The sequence below is a fragment of the Dunckerocampus dactyliophorus genome, chromosome 3 (assembly GCF_027744805.1).
Source record: "Dunckerocampus dactyliophorus isolate RoL2022-P2 chromosome 3, RoL_Ddac_1.1, whole genome shotgun sequence".
Taxonomy (NCBI): Eukaryota; Metazoa; Chordata; class Actinopteri; order Syngnathiformes; family Syngnathidae; genus Dunckerocampus; species Dunckerocampus dactyliophorus.
The window spans coordinates 28,540,824-28,560,436 of NC_072821.1; the positions used below are offsets into that span (position 1 = coordinate 28,540,824).

At 38.3% G+C, this 19,613-nt stretch overlaps 1 protein-coding gene and 1 long non-coding RNA gene across 5 annotated transcripts in view; one reads left to right on the top strand and one right to left on the bottom strand.

The window, feature by feature from the left end:
- Nucleotides 1–153, bottom strand: part of LOC129178890 (uncharacterized) — a 14,232-nt gene extending 14,079 nt beyond the window's left edge. The window contains exon 1 of the long non-coding RNA XR_008569863.1: nt 127–153. This is a non-coding gene — a long non-coding RNA (uncharacterized LOC129178890). The remainder of the gene's footprint in view (nt 1–126) is intronic.
- Nucleotides 1–17,640, top strand: part of LOC129178888 (histone-binding protein RBBP7) — a 17,955-nt gene extending 315 nt beyond the window's left edge. Inside the window, exons 1-12 of one of the 4 annotated variants that reach the window (XM_054771545.1) lie at nt 704–850; nt 5,099–5,244; nt 5,959–6,040; nt 9,565–9,738; nt 9,816–9,931; nt 10,620–10,780; nt 10,845–10,971; nt 12,520–12,597; nt 13,352–13,428; nt 13,711–13,768; nt 14,039–14,149; nt 15,412–17,640. In XM_054771545.1, the coding sequence (XP_054627520.1) occupies nt 841–850; nt 5,099–5,244; nt 5,959–6,040; nt 9,565–9,738; nt 9,816–9,931; nt 10,620–10,780; nt 10,845–10,971; nt 12,520–12,597; nt 13,352–13,428; nt 13,711–13,768; nt 14,039–14,149; nt 15,412–15,480 (1,209 nt within the window). In that variant the 5' untranslated portion in view covers nt 704–840 and the 3' untranslated portion in view covers nt 15,481–17,640. Of the gene's footprint in view, nt 1–703; nt 851–5,098; nt 5,245–5,958; nt 6,041–9,561; nt 9,739–9,815; nt 9,932–10,619; nt 10,781–10,844; nt 10,972–12,519; nt 12,598–13,351; nt 13,429–13,710; nt 13,769–14,038; nt 14,150–15,411 lie in introns of those variants that run through there. The other 3 variants (XM_054771546.1, XM_054771543.1, XM_054771544.1) reach the window with 3 other exon arrangements.
- The last annotated feature ends 1,973 nt before the right edge of the window (nt 17,641–19,613 follow it).

The following is a 19,613-nucleotide window of genomic DNA, read 5'->3' on the forward strand; positions in this document are numbered from 1 at the left end:
TTCTTCTTAAGATCATTATATCATATTATGACATAATGTTTGATGAAACAAGTAGTTAGCACGCTGCTCTTCCTGAAACGATGTTGTGAACCTCTCCTACATGTAAGCTCATCACACAGTACTTACTGTAATTAGGTTGATTGTCCTTACAGTGGTATGCACAGTAGTCAGTTAATTACGGTGGCCGACAGGGGCAAAGGCGCAACAACGTCCAAACACAGAAATAATCCACAAACCCAAGAACACATACCCATAAAACACATGCAGCGCAAAAAAATCGACAATAAACGCTGCAGAATGAAAGACACATGCAAAAGAAAAATGCTGCAAATACCAATAACACACACAAACTCCCAAAACAGTTGCATGAAAGAAGTGCTGTCGGTGTTAGCTGAGCTACCAGCAGTGCCAGACCTGAGGGATATCTGTCTTTAAAAAGTTAAGACACAATATTTAACAGTATTATAGATAAAGATATATACAGGGTTCTCTGGTAGACCAGGTGTGTATGAGGTGGGTTAAGAAGCAGCGTTACAGTGCCATCTTTGTAACGACAAGGTACACAGACAGTCCCATTGTAATGTGTTATGGGCGAGGGAGAAGCGCCAAATCTCTTTTTGGCCGTCCAAATTCATTTGTGGCCGCCACAAATAAATGAATGTATGTGAAACACTGCATAACCTTTGTCATTGTGCCCTGCTGCAGTGTATGACGACGCTGTGGAGGAAAGAGTCATCAATGAAGAGTACAAGATTTGGAAGAAAAATACGCCTTTCCTGTACGACCTGGTGATGACCCATGCCCTGGAGTGGCCCAGTTTGACTGTCCAGTGGCTTCCAGATGTCACAAGGTATGTCTGCTTTATTGCATTGCATGTACTCACTGCCATCTGTAGACGCTGACAACATTACAGTCACACCAGAAGAAGACAGTCAGTGTGAGTTGTTTTTAAAACCTTGTGTAGATGGACAATTTTTCGAAATGTGAGGAAATGTGCATTTTTAAAAATATTCTTGTTTGTGTCCGTTCATTCCTGCTTCTTGAAATGTCTACTTTCTGATAGTTCCCGGGGCTGTGAATGTGTGGTTTTGGCGTGGTTGTTTGTTTCAGTAAAGTGCTTGTTGATCGACCACCTTCCCGTCATTCTCTTAACGCCCAGGAAAAAGCTACAGTATTTTATATCAACACCAAAACATCACAATCCACGAAAAAAAAAAAACCTAAGAAATGCCACGTTATGGCAGACTCAAGCGGTAAATTTGAACTGAAGGATGCGCAAGCATAGTTGAAATCAAAGGTGTGAACTCAATTTGGCTTTTATAGCGTGCATGGGACAACACTGGACGCTACTGAGTGTAATGAGTCTCACCCGAAAATAAGACACACAGGCATCACGACAGTCACCTCTCCACCATGCTCATGGAAAAAACTGTGCCTCCTAAGAGAAATGTTGAGTTTTCTTTTCAACTGGTAAATGGTGTGTTCAATTCAATTCAATTCAGAGACATGTGCTTAGCTTACATTGTTTATTGTCAACATTGTCATGCTGCTCAACCTTATCCGGGTCATTCTCTGTCTTACATTACTACTGTACTACACTAAATACTTATATTTGTCTATATCCTAAAATCATTAGACCAAGCAGAATAACAGACCACTGTGCCACCCTTATCGGTAATATATTAACCAGTGGCTTGTGACCAGTGCCCTGTTAATCAGTGACATCAGTGATTATCTTCCAGTGTTTATAATTTACAATGAACATTATAATAAAAGACAGGTGGTGGCTAAAAAGACTTTTCAAAGACTGCGCACAGAGGATAGCATCAGCGCTTTCAGGAAAGATCTAGAAGATGGGAGAGTGTCAACAGTTCAAAAGATGTGGATGAAGCATATGATCACTTTGTACGCACTTATATGGAGCTCTAAGATGAGAACTGTCCCTGGCAAGAAAAATCCAAGAAGCAAAAGAAAAACAACCAGCCATGGATGACAAAAGGACTAAACAACGCCTGCAAGAAAAATAATACATTATAAAGGAAATGTATCATTCAACAAACTAAAGAAGCAGAAAAAATATATAAGACTTATAGAAACAGAAAAATTATATAAGACTTATAAAAATAAGCTGACAACAATCTTGAGAGTGTGTAAGAGGGAATATTACAGTCAATTATTGGTTAAGAATAAAAATAACATAAGAGCATCTTAAATAGTATTATAAGAAGCAGTACTAAGAAAGCAGACTACCCTCTCTATTTTATGGTTGGAAACACTAATAATAATAATAATAATAATACTAACCAATAATGCCTCGCGCACTGCCACTTCTATATTACATGTACAAGTATTATCAGTCATAGCAGCTATGCAATGGCTCACAGTCTGATTCGCTTCTGGCTGTCCTGTTTTCGCGAGACAACTCTTCTCTAAACAAGAAATCTTGTCACGTTTTAATCACACATGTGACACCTCTACCAAATAACATTGTTAATTTTACTTAGGGTCTTTTTAGTATAGTCATTTCATCTGTGACTTTTTTTTTTATTACCATATTTTCACGACCATAAGGCGCACCGTTTTAAAAGGCACAGTCTCAGTTACAGGTGCTATTTTTGTATTTAACACATACACAAGGTGCACCGTATTATTGGGCGCAGGTATGGTCAAACATATGCAGCATGTATGCACGCTAAAACATACCGTGTCGCTCAAAAGTCCGTGAGGAAGCGACTTTATTTCTTTGGACAGATTAAGAGTAGAACTCTCATTCAGCTTATCAAACCCACTTGAAATCAGGATGGTCATCACTCAACACAACAGTCTCAGTCATGGTGCACAACTAAAAACAACGCAAAAACAGACAAGACACTACCGCTACAGTATTTTCTTGTCATAGTCAGAGTCAGTCTCGTTGCCGTGCGGCACCTCAGAAATTATGCTGGTTTTTGCGAAGCTCGAACAACAGTGCATCAGACACGTTAGCCCAAGCATCCACAAGCCATTCACAAAATTGTGGTGTAACGTGCTGCCTCCCAGTCTTAGTGCAGCTGTGTTCGCTAGCTGTCATCCATCCCTCCCACACCGCTCGCAACTTCACTTTAAACGCCGTGTTTACACCGATGTCCAGCGGTTGGAGTTCCTTTGTCAAGCCTCCCAGAATGATGGCAAGCGCCGAGTTCATTTGCTGCACTTGGTTTTTCACAGCGGCTGTGAGATGGGCACGCATGGAGTCAGATACACAGTGACGCATGGGGAAAAAAAACATCCGGTCTCTTTCCGTTTATTTTTATTTTTTATTTATCCTTTATTTAACCAGGAGAACCTCATTGAGATTAAAAATCTCCTTTTCAAGAGTGTCGTGGCCAAGAGGCAGCACAATTTACAGGTTACATCAGACAAGCATTTGCGATAACTTACAATGAGTCTCTTACAGCGCTGTGCAGGAATTTTGGCCCACTTGTCTTTGCAGAATTGTTGTAATTAAATCACATTGGAGGGTTTTCCTGCATGAACCACCTTTTTAAGGTCATGCCAAAGCATCTCAATAGGTATCAGGTCAGGACTTTGACTAAGAAACTCCAAAGTCTTCATTTTGTTTTTCTTCAGCCATTCAGAGGTGGACTTGCTCGTGTGTTTTGGATCATTGTCCTGCTGCAGAACCCAGATTGGTTTCAGCTTGAGGTCACGAACAGATGGGTGGACATTGTCCTTCACGATTTTTGGTAGACAACAGAATTCATGGTTTCATTTATCACAGCAAGTCTTCCACGTTCTGAAGCAGCAAAACAGCCTGAGACCATCACACGACCACCACCGTATTTTACTGTTGGTATGTTCTTTTTCTGAAATGCAGCCTTACTTTTATGCCAGATGTAATGGGACGCACACCTTCCAAAAAGTTAAACTTTTGTCTCGTTAGACTACAGAGTATTATCCCAAAGGTCTTGGGGATCATCAAGATGTTTTCTGGTAAAATTGAGACAAGGCTTCATGTTCTTTTTGTTCAGCAGTGGTTTTGGTCTTGGAACTCTGCCATGCAGGCCGTTTTTGCCCAGTGTCTTCAGATGGAGTCATGAACACTGACCTTAACTGAGGCAAGTGAGGCCTGCAGTTCTTTGGAGGTTGTTGTGGGATGTTTGTGACCTCTTGGATGAGTCTTCGCTACGCTCTTGGGGTAATTTTGCTTGGACGGCCACTCCTGGGAAGGTTCACCACTGTTCCATGTTTTTGCCATTTGTGGATAATGGCTCTCACTGTGGTTCGCTGGAGTCCCAAAGCTTTAGAACTGGCTTTATAACCTTTTCCAGACTGATAGATCTCAATTAATCTCAGTTAAGTTATGTTTTAACAGGGGGAGCAATCACTTTTTCACACAGGGCCATCTAGGTTTGGATTTTTTTAAATCTCTTAATAATAAAAAAAAAAAAAATCATTTAAAAACTGCATTTTGTGTTCATTGACTAATACAATTTGTTTGATGACGTGAAACATTTAAGTGTGATAAACATGCAAAAAAAAGTCAGGAAGGGGGCAAACACGTTTCACACCAATGTATATAGTGTAATGTGTTTTTCATTCCAACATATGACTTGACTTTACCGCTTAAAATGTGTGTCACTTTTTGCCATGCCTCCAAAAGTGTGTGCGCCAGCTGGTGGACTCGTACGCACATTCTCATGTCAGGTTTTTATATGGACCATGTAGGATGTGTGGAAAACGCCGTACGCACCTTTTCTGCCCAGTTTTGTGTGTACGCATGCGTTATAGATGAGACCCAGGTGTGTACAAGAGTGTTAAGAAGCAGCTCCTGTTCCCTCTACTTTACAGAGTTTGAACGACAAGCTACATTCACACACAGTCCCATTATAATGTGTTTATGAGCACGGACAGACAGGAAGCTCCAAATTTATTTGTGGCAGGCTGCAAATTCAAATTATTTTTTTAAATGTACATTTTGAAAATAGATAGAATATACAATGAGGGTTGAATAATTTCTCAACAGTTGCAACACAATCTGTATTGTTATCTGCAATCGTGTATTTCTATCTATTATGGGCTACAATGTTTGTAAGACTGTTTGTGTGATCGAACTCAGGCCGGAGGGAAAGGATTACGCAGTCCACAGACTGGTTCTGGGAACCCACACATCAGATGAGCAGAACCACCTTGTCATTGCCAGCGTCCAAGTGCCCAACGACGATGCCCAGTTTGATGCCTCGCATTACGACAGTGAGAAAGGAGGTTAGTGTTCCTCAAAGCAGCACAATTTGAAGACTTTGATTTGAAGTGAATTGAATAAGAATAGAATATGTACATTTTATTCCATTACATCATACATGAGGTTACGTCACAGCCTTGCTGCAATAAGAGATATTACATGTCCAGACAAACGCCACAAAAACACTTTATCATATTGTAATAACCATCCCGGTATTGTTCAACCATGATAGTCATTGGCTTAATCACAAATGTACAATGTCTGTAACAGTGTGAATGCTGAACTTTTATTTTGCATCAGAATTCTTCTATTTGTTATTTTTATTCTGCCCCATTTTTTGACACTACTTGCACATTTCTCAACCAAGTCAAAATGTTCCAACATCAAATCTTGAGCTGATTCGGGACATGCAGGCTATCCATTCCAAAAAAATCCTGCATTTTACGTAATTCCACTTTTTCTGTGCCTAAACTCCCATTGTAAATAAATAAATGTATTTATTTAGTAAATACATTTCCATTGATGTGAATGACATTTTTCCTCATTTCGCAGCCCATTCTAACCATTCCATCGTCAAAACAGGCAAACTAACAATTTTCCACATTCCAAAAATTCCCACTTTTCACCTCATTCCACAATTTCCGTACAGAATTTCAGTTCAGCTTTATCTCTTCAGCATTCACATGCAATTCCTACATACATTTTCTTTAGGAGTTAACACTCTTCTTTTCTTTCAGCAGGTATGTTGGACGTTCAGCTGTGCTGAAGGTTGCTCAGAGGTAGTATTAGTACAAAATCAAGTCAGAAAAAGTTGGCACGGTATGGAAAATACTCATTTAAGAAGGTTTTTAAAATATACTTTTGTCTTTTTCTTGTGGTATCTTGATGTAATCTGCACATTTACATTCACCCCCAATGATTCTGCATAAGAAAGCTGCAGTCGTGTGTGGAGTTGTTTGAGCCAATACTATACATAAAATATATGTCAGTGGACCCAACCTTTTCTAATCCACAGATATATAACCGACGGTCTTCCGGCCTTCACGTTAAAAGCGCTGTGCATTACATCTTGTCTGACTGCACTGAAATTCAGAGTTTCAGTGTAGAAGTATCTTCCAGCAACAGCAAATGAACTGCACAAAATGAATACAGACTTACTATTATACGAGATGATCATATCGTTTTTTGTTGTGGGTAACAGTATGCTAGCATGAATTAACTTGACATCAAATAAATACGAACACTAGCACTCAACACACACATAACGTCATCTAACCTCACCTTTATGCATTCACACTCATCCCCAGCAATGATGAGGTGAAAGAAGAACGGGAAAAATGTACCTATTGAGCACACCTGAATATAAGCCGCACCCACCAAATTTAAAGAGAAATCTTCTTTGTACATACGGTATGTACTGTATGCTACTCTTGTTTATAAGTTGTCCACGTTGTAACATGGGATATTTACACAGAAATACACACTATAAACATTGTAGTGGTCCTAGCGCCAAGTTTGTTAGCGCCAATGAGTGAGATGTTAGAGCGGCCCAAGCAGTCCAAGCATAACCTGTAGTAATTCCACACTTGATCAAACTTACTGAGGATTTGTCAGCTCAAAACACGATTGCTGCATAACACTTCAAAACATGTGATATTAGTGTCCACTTCACTACTTCCTGAATCGACACTCTAAGCATCATGGGAACTGTAGCTTTTGTTTCCAAAATTGATATTCATTTACATCAAAATTGATGTAGTTATTTACATTTACATTTTTTTTTAAATCATTGCACCTAAAGTTTTCCACGGCCTGCTTCAGTCCTGCCCATGGACGGGTACTTCGCCGTGGCCCGGTGGTAGGCACTTCTGCTATAAATGACAGAAGGACTTGGTTGAACCCTGAAAGCCACAAAGACTTTAATTATTTTCCTTCTGCCCTTTTAACTATCCAGAGTCCCCCCAGAAAAAACACATACAGTACTTGGGACCTTTGAGACCAATGCTTACTTAAGGGACCCAAAAAGTGCTCTACAAATGATGTAAATTCATAGTTTTTCCACTTAAAAGCTTAAATGGATCCTTGCAGAAAAAAATTTCAAAATGGAGTAAATTCAGTTTTCTCTGAAGATTCTACACACAAAACCCCATAATGAAAAAGGTGCCACTAAAAAACATCCCCTCAGTGTGATGCTGGCACCACAACGCTTCACTGTAAGGATGCAATTGGCCATGTGAGGAGCAAAGCAAAACACAAATTCACTTTGATCTTAAGAATTTTGACTACTTCTTACTACAGTGTTCCCTCATAGGTTCCCAAAATAGCCCGCAATAAGTGAAATCCGCAAAGTAGCCAACGTAATTTTTTTTTACAATGATTTATGTTTTAAGGCTGTAAAACCCCTCACCATACACTTTATACACTTTCCCAGACAGGCAATAACATTTTCTCGCATTTCTCTCTTGTTTAAACGCTTTCAAAAACCGGCAGCGACAGATTGTCTGTGAGACCCCACCGTCACTCTGCTTGAATTTGCTTCTATGCAGAAAAAGCTCGTTTTCTCTGTTTTTTTTTTGGTCAAAATCAGATGTTTTTGCTGAAACTACCCTATGTTCTACCGCCAATATCTAAAGACCCAAAAAGGCTAGAATGAAAGTTTTTTTTCTGATGAAAGAAGAGAGTCTATGGCACTATGGAGCTCTCTGCTCTGAACATGGCTAGTAGTCAATGGGTTAATGATCAACACAAGAAATTAACAAGTCACTCACGCATATTTCACTCCTGTGACCTTGCCTTTTTGTCCCGGCGCCGTTCCACTGTACTGTAGCGTTTTTGTATCCTTGTTAAAACATCTTGCTGCAGACGAACCGATGATTCATTTACAGCTATCAAGCAAGCAAGCAGGCAGGCTAGCAATGACACAGGAGACATGGCAGGATGGCACGAAGGAGATTGATTGGTTGACAATGGTCTACAGCCAATCGGGACGCAGAAAACCATGGGAGGTGCAGACAGACGAGAGAGCGAAGAGATAGGCACTTAACTTCCCACAATGCAATTCTTCTTAAAGGGCCAAGCCCGGCCTGTAACAGCTTTCATACACTGATTAAAAAGAAAAAAGAAGCACTGAAAAAAAATCTGCAAATCTGCGAAAGGTGAACCGTGACAGAGCGAGGGAATACTCTACTACTTCCGTTTTCGTCAACTGCTTTCAATCTATTCCAACGCCGAAACATTCAGCTCATTCAAGAAATCTGTTTTTCGTAGTCTCAAAAAAAACATTTTTTGGCAATTTAGAATTTAATTTTTGGCCCCAAAATTCTTCTTGAATGTGATTGTTCCACATTTTTCAAACCATTCCAACATCAAAACATTCAGGCTAACTATTTTCCACATTCTAAAACTGCCCACTTTTCTCATAATCCGTCATTTTCCAGACAGCATTTCAGCTCTTCAGCGTTCACAAGCAATTCTTACAAAAATAGTAAAAAAAACCAGTAACTACTACGCAATGCATGTATCAATGTACACGTGCTTTATGGCCACGTAACCGGAAGAACGTCAGCTAAAAGCTCAACCAAACCAATTTTAGAAACATAGAAGACAATTCAAACCACAAGCACTTAAATGGGACAATTGTCATAAATAAGTAAACAGTCAGAGGGTGGCATACGTCATGAATTATTTCATAAAACAAACACTAATGTAACAAACTTGGCAGCCTTTGAAAGCTAACTCTTAGCCCTTCCAACGCTACAAGCATCATTCTCCTACCACTAAAACTCAGTGAACAAGCATCTTCATTAACTCGTATCCGGTTGGAAAGATAAGTACATTTTAAATTTTAATGCAATTTTTTATTTGATTTTTTTCATTTATAATTTTGATAACCATCAAAGACTTTACTAAAAATGTGATTTATTTTGGATATGTCATTTTCTAACAAGACTCTGAAGTCCAGGGTTTAAGAAGTTAAACATTAAAAACATAAAACACAGAAAACACAGAAAGTGTTCTATGGCAACATAGTTGATGTTTAGTTGACCTTGAAGCTTAATTTTATTTGTATAGCTGAGCACAAAATCGCAATGGACGGTATCTCAAGCATGTCTCAGGAAGCACGTGACTTGTTGTACTTTTCTGTAAAGGAACTAAACACTGTTTTTGCAAGTTCTTTTTTCAAACGTATTTGACGTCATCTGGGGTTTATGTAAATGAAAAGTGGAACCTTCAATAAGAATTGCAAAGTAGAATGCAGTGAGTAGCAAGTCTCAAGCAAAATTAAACTCTTGAAAGTGTTTGTTTCCCGACTTGATGTGCTGATTTATTTGTTTATTTTACAGAGTTTGGTGGGTTTGGTTCAGTAAGTGGCAAAATAGAGATTGAGATCAAGATCAACCACGAGGGAGAGGTCAACCGAGCTCGTTATATGCCCCAGAGTCCTTGCATCATTGCTACAAAGACCCCGACCTCTGATGTCCTGGTCTTTGACTACACCAAACACCCATCTAAGCCAGGTGGGTGTGTGTAATAATTTTGACCGCGTGTAAAATACACGTAAAAGTTCATCAAGTAATGCAACAATGTATTTCAGATCCCAGTGGAGAATGTAGCCCAGACTTGAGGCTGAAAGGCCACCAAAAAGAAGGTTATGGCCTGTCATGGAATCCCAACTTGAGTGGCAACCTACTCAGCGCCTCTGATGACCATGTAAGTGGCATCAACATCAGATATCATTGAATTTTGATTCAGTACCGAGGACTGCTAATGTCTGATTATCAGTAGTGATCAGAGATCTGTATTTAGTAGTATCAGCATTGAAGTGAAGCTTTACATTGCATGCATTATATACACTTATGGGCAGATGTCTCCTCATAGGAGGTCCTGGAAGGACAGATGACAGGGACATTCTTCAGGGACAGTCTTCATAGAAATGAATAGAATGATTGAAAATAATCCATTAAGTCAAAACACGCTTGCTTCCTCCACAGTCCATTCACTCAGGTAATAAAGACAAGTCCAAGAAAAGTTCATTAATAAACGCGATCGATCCCCGTGCAAGATTGCTGGTGGCGTCTGCCATCAGCAGGTAGAACCAGGGTAGCGTAGCCAACAAACTGAGGCTTGCTGGGGGAAGAGCCTTGTTTAGTAAAAACCTGTCAAACTTTTTTTTTTTTTTTATTTGGTCTGTCAATATACAGTAGCCTGGTATCACACTTAAAGCATGCAGTAATGCATGCTTTAAGTAACAACTGCCAGATGTTGGTTTATTGAAGTTGTCAGTTCCTTAGAAAGTTTGCAGAGTTGCACAGGTAATTCAAATGCTAAAAAGGAGGAGCGACTTAATTTGGGCCACATTCATCTTAACAATATGCTTCCCACCCTGTATTTTCCACAGACCATTTGTCTGTGGGACATTGGGTCAGGCCCAAAGGATAGGAAGATCGTGGATGCCAAGACCATCTTCACTGGCCACACAGCTGTTGTAGAGGATGTCTCCTGGCATTTGCTTCATGAATCCCTATTTGGTTCTGTGGCTGATGACCAGAAACTCATGATGTAAGTAGACACTTTTTACACTTGTTGCTGCATCTGATCACCCCCTTCCTGCGTCCTCCCCCAGATGGGACACTCGCTCTAACAACACATCCAAAGCCAGTCACGCTGTAGATGCACACACTGCAGAGGTCAACTGTTTGAGCTTCAACCCTTACAGCGAGTTCATTCTGGCCACTGGTTCTGCTGACAAGGTAGAGAAAAGAATGCACTGGACATGCTTTCATTCGGTCTTTAAGAACAATAAAACCCAAATCTCATCACACATCTCATGCTTTGGTTGCAAATGTTGTTCATAGTTACTTGAATCCAGCAATTGCTTTCAGTATGATATTGTCAGTCTCTGATAATGTAATTGTTGAATTGGCATAATTGGCCATGACACATTCGCAAAAAGTGAGTAAAAAACAAAGCAAAACAAATGAACTTTCTTCAGTCGCAATTTTTTTTGCCGTTTTTTTAATATCACAAACAAGACTGAGCTGTCTGTGGGTGCTTTTAGATGGGCCGAGCCCCATTAGCGCTTAACACTCACAATTACGAGTGCGCCTGAATGCCTCACAATGCATGGAGCAGAAAGGTGACAGAAGAATGAAGTTGTGCATTGCTGTGTTTGCAATATATGAGCAAATGAGTAAGTTTGTTGATTATTTTGTGCATTAAGATTTTTTAATCTTGAAGAGTTCAATGTTCAATGTGTTACAATCTCCGTACGGCGCAGCGGTGGAAAGCTGTCACTGTGACCGGGGATTCCCCCCGAAAAAAAGGCTTTATTGTTGGTTGTATGTATTTTTGTACTTCGGACACTGCTTTATCATTGATTGTTAAACTTCCCCCTTTAATTTGGTGTTAAATTCATTTGCAGACTTAAACCATAGCCATCATGAGTGGACAAAAAAGTGGAGCTCAAATTCACCTCATGCATACGGAAGGATGCAAACATCAGACTGGAATAAAAGCTACAGTAATGAAAAAAATGATTAGACCACCCTTGTTTCTTCAGTTTATTGATCCATTTTAATGCCTGGTACAAAAAAAGGTACATTTGTTTGGACAAATATAATGATAACAAATATAGCTCATAAGAGTTTAGGTTAAGAGCTGATATGTAACAACTTCTGTGGTTTTCCTGATAATAACCAAAAATCAATTAAGTTCTTACATGAATAGCTTCGTATATCATTGTAACTCTTATGAGCAATTTTTTGTTAAATTTGTCCAAACAAATGTACCTTTAGTTGTATCACGCATTAACAATGAACAAGAAACTGAAGAAACAAGGGTGGTCTAAAAAAAAATTTCCATGACTATATATGTATTTATCGGTGCTCATGTGAAACTATCAAAATGTGACCATGCAAAATACACTTTTTTGACCTGGAATTACTATAAAACTAATTAACCAAGTAATTATGTTCAATATTAAGTGTCGTTCAATTCATAAGTTCATTAAGATAAAAAAGTTTCTGTTTTTTAAGTGTGCAAGAGTAGGTGTACATGGCCTCAGTTCAAATGTCTGAAGCACAGATTTACAGGCTTTTTTTTTTTTTTTAACCACAGCACCCTTACTGTCCCATTGCGGCAATTTAGGCTTTTTCCTGGCAACCCTTTCCAAAAAGCAATACCAGTGCAAACTCTTTCCTAATTGTACTGTCATCAGGCCTGTAACGTCTTAGCGTGTTTAATCTTAAGATATACCGTACCGTTAATGTGTTTATCATGAAAACTTTGTTTTGTCACAGACTGTTGCACTGTGGGACCTAAGGAACCTCAAACTGAAGCTCCATTCCTTTGAATCCCACAAAGATGAAATATTTCAGGTAAGTGCTGCAATTGCTTTCCTTAAGAAAAGCTTTTATTTTGCTGAACAAAGGTTACAATGTGTCCCTTTTGAGTTGCAGCTACTACAATCCACTCTGGTTGGGCAAACAAAATAAAAGAATTTTTACAAACAATGGAAAGATGTTGACCTATTGGCAAACTTATTTTATTTTAGCTTGTCAGTCGGAATTGTCCATGCTGGCGCAAAACTAAGCTCCGGACTTCTCCAATATTAGACTGTAGGAATTTGACAGCCAGTCCAGGGTGTACCTCGCCTCCTGCCCAAAGTCAGCTGGGGTAGACTCCAGCTCACCCTTGACCCTAATGAGGACAGCCGCTGTAGAAAATGAATGAAGTATCCTTTGAGCAGCATTATAGTTTTACAATTATAGTTTTACTCGGCTAAAGTAATTCTAAATGCATATGAAGTCCCAGCAGAAGCTGTAGTAATTCTACCCTTGACCAAACTCACTTAAAGATTTGTCAGAACAAAATACGATCACTGCATAAGACTTCAAAACATGTGATATTATCTTCTGTTGCGGAAGTGCACTACTTTCTGGTTCAGCACTGTCAGCATCATGGGAACTGTAGCTCTTTTAGCAATAAATTAACTGAATCATTGTTTAAGCCACAGGGTTCGAAGCGTGTGAAAAAAGTTGTATATGATTGTATATACAGTATATGATTGTTTTTTTTTCAGGCTGCTTACTGTATATGGGTTTTTGTACTTCATGTCATCAAATCTTTTAGGTGCAATGGTCTCCTCACAATGAGACAATCCTGGCCTCCAGTGGCACTGATCGGCGTCTGAATGTGTGGGATCTAAGGTAAGTGTGTTCATTCAATTTGGTAAAAATACTGCATGGTATTCTTACCATGCGTATTTATAACCTTTAATTTAACCATTATTTAACCGTTTTTACAGTTGGTCTGCCATAACTTTGTCAGTAAAAGTAAACTTGCAAAATCAGCAGAGGACCAAATAACTTATTATTTAAACTTATTTCCCCCCGTAAACAACCACCATGGATTTCACTAAAAGTGTACTGACACTCCGCCACGATGAAAGAAACTATGTTGCACTAAAACACACTTGTTTGTTTGTTTAGTAAAATCGGGGAGGAGCAGTCTGCTGAAGATGCTGAAGATGGCCCACCAGAGCTGCTGGTGAGATTTGATTTAAAGATGACCATACAATGCTGACCTGAAGTCGTCATGTAATGCTTATTCATTTCAGTGATGATTGTATCCCACTGGGGGGGGGGACCAGGGGATGGATACTATGCAGACAAAAAAATTGAGCATTTGCAATTTATTGAAAACTCAAAAGTTTGAGAGTTTGATGTCATTTTCTGTCAGAAATTGACAAAATGTGAATATCAATTTGAGGAGTGTGTGTGGTTTTCTTTGTCTAATGCACGTCTTGCCTCCCGTTAGTTCATCCATGGTGGCCACACAGCCAAGATCTCAGACTTTTCCTGGAACCCTAATGAGCCCTGGGTCATCTGTTCCGTTTCTGAAGACAACATCATGCAAGTCTGGCAGATGGTAAATACATCTGTCTCTCACCACATCACAGTGCGGCCTGCAGCTGCTTTTTTTTTGGCTCTCGGCTAATTGTCAAAATAAAATAAATATTAAAGAGATACATGTATATTATTAGATATTACACTAATTTGCTTTGTCACCTATAACAACAAACTAAAATGTTTTACTCAGTTTAGCATGCTGTTGTTCCTTGCAACTTCGCGCTCTGAATTTTGCGTTTTTTCAAAAATATAATGATTTTGTGGTCATGATATATATATTCATGATAAATAAAGTATAGTGCATTTGAAAGGGTTTACATTCATTTTTATGATATATTTCATTACATTAGTGTTTGATTTGATCTCGACAAACTTTTGACAATCATAGAATTCATGTGTGATGATGATAAGATGAAGTATACGGTGGAAAGGAAGTGCTCAGGCCCCAAAAGCTGCTAGCAGCTTCGAGAGACCACACCCTAGATGGCGAAGAGCAGAATGTAGCGACGGCCGTTTGTGACCATCATGAGACCTCACTCTAGATGTAGTTTATGTCTTATTGTCTGTTATTATGTCTACTATATTGGGTAATAGGAGTGTAAAGATGACTATTGGGGTGTTATGTCATGTTTATGAGGATTTAATAATGTTAAAAACTGTATTTAGAAGATCATAAACAGGTTTCCTATACCATAACTATGAAAATATTCCATTTATACAGAAGATGACTGTACATTGACCTACAGTGGATTGCTTTCAACATCTTAAATGTGTAAAATGTATGAAAGTAGCCCCCCACCATTCTTTAATTTCTTGTATGTGGCCCCGCCCTGGAAAAAGTTTGGACAAGATGCTTAGTCGTTTCAAAAACATTCGTGGAAAAAAATGGAAAATCATGTTTTTGTTTTTTTTTAAATTTTGTTGTGTACATTCGCGATTCAGCATTCACGGTCCCCCAAATTCTCAGATTTTCTTTTTACATTTTTGTAATTTTTTCTCAGAAATAGGCTGAAAACACAATTTAGAAGTATGTCAGAATATAGATATGTCAAAAAAAGACGTCATGATTCAGTGATAATGTTTTTTCTCAAATGTTGACATTTTGCACTTTGTTCGGCGGCCCTTGAACGCACCATAGTTGTGTGCAAGTTTGACTAGGGAAGCACGAGACATTTTTATGGTCGAAGCAGTTACCCACTACATATCGCTGTGAACCATTTACCTTCTGTTTGAAATGTTTTGATTTTATTTTTCATTTGTTTTGTGCTGTTCTCATTTTAGGCAGAGAATATCTACAATGATGAGGAGCCAGACACCCCAGCATCAGAGTTGGAGGCCCAGGGATCATAAGTCACTTTGTACAGTCTCTTTTCAAACTCCTCCTTGTCCTTCGCTCCAAACCTAACCTGTCATTCTCCTCTGCCTCATTTCCACTGCAACATCAATCACTTGTAGGGCTTTTAATTTTGGTTCATTGCAATATTTTCATAGTAAACTTGCCATTTGTATTTTTTTATGTGCTGTTGACCTTAAATAGATATTTTTTCACATTATGATAATGCAGGAGCAGACACAAATGATTGCTTTCAACAAATGCCTGTTGTTTGATTGTATTCAGTGATCCAGAAGATGAACAAATGTTTTCCAGACGTTTCTCCACAATACTTAAACAGTAGGCTATGTATTAAAAGATATCCTGAAAGACAGACTGTGCGAACTTTGGGCCAACAAGCAATGACCAGGGGCAGGCCACGACTGCACATTTTGGTATTGATCCGATTTCATGTAAATAGAGTGACGGTATTGATACCGATACTTTTTACTTGACATTTTTCAAGCTCATTGAATGATTTTATGATTTAACCTATAATTTGTTGATGATTAGAATCCGAAAACACATTTTAGGCAAACAGAAATATTTAAAAAAAGATTTGTGAGCAATTTAGCAACATTTAAATACAACAATATAAGACAATTCAACAATATCAACAAAATAGTACCATTTATTTTTATTTTATTTTTTTTTACAAACAATTGTTTGAGCAAAATAAAGTCAGTAGTGCAAAATGAGTAAAGAAAAGCAAAAACTATTGGCTGCCATTCAAAATACAGTGGATCCCCGCACATTTGCAATCCAGCATTCACTGCTTTTTTGGGGGGGTAAGAAAAAAGAAATAAAATATTTTTAATTAATTTTTTCCAAAAACAGTTTCCACAGAAAACACATTTCATTCACCATAAAAGTGGGTAATAACTTACAAATACATGATAATACAGGTTTATGTCTTTATGCTTCTCTGATCATGTTTTTTCGTCAAGCATTGAGATTTTGCACTTTGTTCAGCAGTCCTTGAAGGCACCATAGTATGGAAACACTATCTTCCACAGTCAGTCCGGCCTCAAATCTTGCAGCGAGGTGAACACAAGTTAATATGTGATGGTAAATCCTCACTGGAATTACAACGGCAAGGAGTGTGGATTATGTAGACGCGGCTTCTCTAGCCTGCTAGCCTGACAACCAGGCTGAAGGCTATACTGTGACTCCCGTTCCATGCGTTCATCTTGCATTATAAATCATTAGTGGTGAGTAGCTATACATTTTTTACTTGTGTTTAGTAAGGGTGTGAGGTATATTTGGGCATTAACCCTGTTTTGTGTTGCTAGTAAACAGTGGCAATTGAAGAGAGAATGGGGGGTTCTGGAGCTGAATATAATTAATAATTATAACAGTCACTTTTTTTATAAATGTTGATCAAAGATCGGAGGAAAATGCGAACATCAAGCCAGCAGGAGGGTTTGAAAGAGGGAGGAGTGAGCCGTGTTTCAAAAATAGATCTTTTGATGGGCGTATCAACTCGCTGCTGGTCCCGTAACATAAACGCAGCGAAAAGTGGGGATCTACTGTACTTCAAAGCCCTTCAGTATCCAACAATTTATTCTCTCGCTATTAATATTTGGATCGATCCACCCATCCCACCCAAACAGTTCGATGGAGCGAGCTAGCACTAATTGAAATAACAGGAAATTAGCAACACAACCAAGCATTGGATCCAATGAATCATAATAAATTAGGAGGGTGTGGTTCTGATGGAACAAAGAAAAAGCAGTTTGTTGAGAGAACATACTGTACGACATAATGTACTTCAACATGCTTGGAGTGAGTTTGCGGTGTACCCCAGGGGTCAATACTGGGACCAGAGTTGTTTTATATGGAAATGCTGTTTGTAAGGCCACAGAGGAGTGAACGTTGGTATTATCTGCAGATGATAATACTGCATCTTATGACTGGTTGAATTAATTTCTCTGGGGAAAACCAGTCTAAACCTTTTTTATTGAATCGAGAGGCTCCGTAGAATCGTCTTTAGTTTCACTTTACACCATTTTTGTGTTTTTGTATTCCGTCGTGAAGGAAATGCATGGTATACAGGTGTGACAGAGTTGAGCTGCAATGCCCCCCCCCCAACCCCATCCACACCCCATTACCAACAAATTACAATAAAGATTTTGTAACTTTTCCAAAATGCAATTGTCCTCACTTTTTTTAAAACACCTTACTTAGTGCACTAGTTTAGTTTTTATGCACCATAAACTTTTTATGTTTAAGTCGACGCCCCACAGACTGGCTGACTCACATCGACATAAGCGGTCGTCGACATAACCAAGCCATTGCTTGCATATTAGGAGAATGGAGAATGTACCATCTATGTGATATGCTAAGCATGACATTACAGTTATGAGTCATGATTTTGGTCACAAATAACAAGCAGTACCTTACTACAGTAATCCCTCGTTTATGGCGGTTAATTGGTTCCAAACTTGACTGTGATAAGTGGAAGTAGGATTCCTTATTTATAAATTTAATATTTTTTTAGTTAGACCTTAGAAAACTTATTTATGACCTTCTAAATACAGGTTTTAACATTATTAGAGCCCTCTAGACATGAAATAACACCCCTATAACCGTATTATCCAATATAGTAGACATAAGAGAAAATAAGACATAATATGGACTCACACGTTAGCATTGGGAAAGGTTCTTTTCTTTTTTTTCTTAGGTTTCTGTCCAGTACTTCTTGTGGTGGCTATTGTCCCATCAATGTAACATTACTGACTCCTAGTGGCCAGTGTAGAATACTGCATATTATCATCTCTGAATTCCTTATATTTGTATTTTATTTAATGTACCCACGTTTATGCTTGATTATGCTTAATTTAGGCCAAAAATATGGATTTTTTTTTCTAATTAAAATTATATATTTGCTTAAATATGCCTTTTTTGGACTAACAGGCCGTATTCAATCACAAAGCAGCATGATTTATTAAGAGATTTTTGAAAAATTGTGATAGAGTGAAGCTGTGAAATTTGAAGCGCGAAGTGGCGATGGGATACTGTAGTGACATTTTATTGACATTTTTAACGTAATAGAAATATCTGTAGACGTTGAATTTATTTTTTGGAGTTGTCATTTACACTTCTTATTCATTAGTAAATCATTTCTGATTATCCAAATGCTATATTAAAACCATATAAAGCCAACAAGGAGTCCAGAGAGTCATATAATAGACGATTAATGACTTTTTTTTTCTTAGTTTTTGAATCCACCATTTTTATAAATAATTCCTGACTAGTGTGATTTTTACATCAATGAGTTTAAAGTTGTTTAAGTGCAATATTATGGGAATGACTTTTGGATATCCAAATACAGTCTCAATGTGACCCTGAACACTGCTCATTTATTCCATTTGAACCATGAAAAACTGGGCTGGTCTTGGGCTCCATCATAATGTTTATCAATACATAGTAAAGTATTATTAAATGATGATCAAAGTGTAGCACTCTTTTCAGATGTTTCCAAAAAAAGGAACGTTCGAGACACCTTCTGGTCAAAAATAATAATACAAATACTATTTGTATTATAGTACAAATAGACTGTATGTATGAATGCAGCGCCCTCATGTGGTTAAAGGAATAAGTACATTTTCCACACGAGTCTTATTTTTAAATTGTAGTAATAATATGCAATATAGTATACAACATTTATATATAATAAAAGAAACAACTAATTGAAAACTAATTACAATTAAATAATTTTCTAATTTAAAATAAACAGATCTATATATACTATGGGTTTCAATTGGACATTTTTGGTCACGAGGAGCGAATATGTGACTTATGTGATGTATTTGTGGAGTTTGCATGTTCTCCCGTTGCGTGGGTTTTCTCCGTTTGCTCTGGTTTCCTCCCACATTCCAAAAACATGCATGCTCACTGGAGTTTCACTGGAGACTCTAAATCGTCCATAGGTATGAATGTGAATGTGAATGGTTGCTATATGTGCCCTGCGATTGGCTGGCGACCAGTCCAGGGCGTACTCTGCCTCTCGCACAAAGTCAGCTGGGATAGGCTCCAGCATACCCCCGTGACCCTAATTAGGATAAGAGGCATAGGAAATGGATGGATGGAATATTATTCATTACAAGTA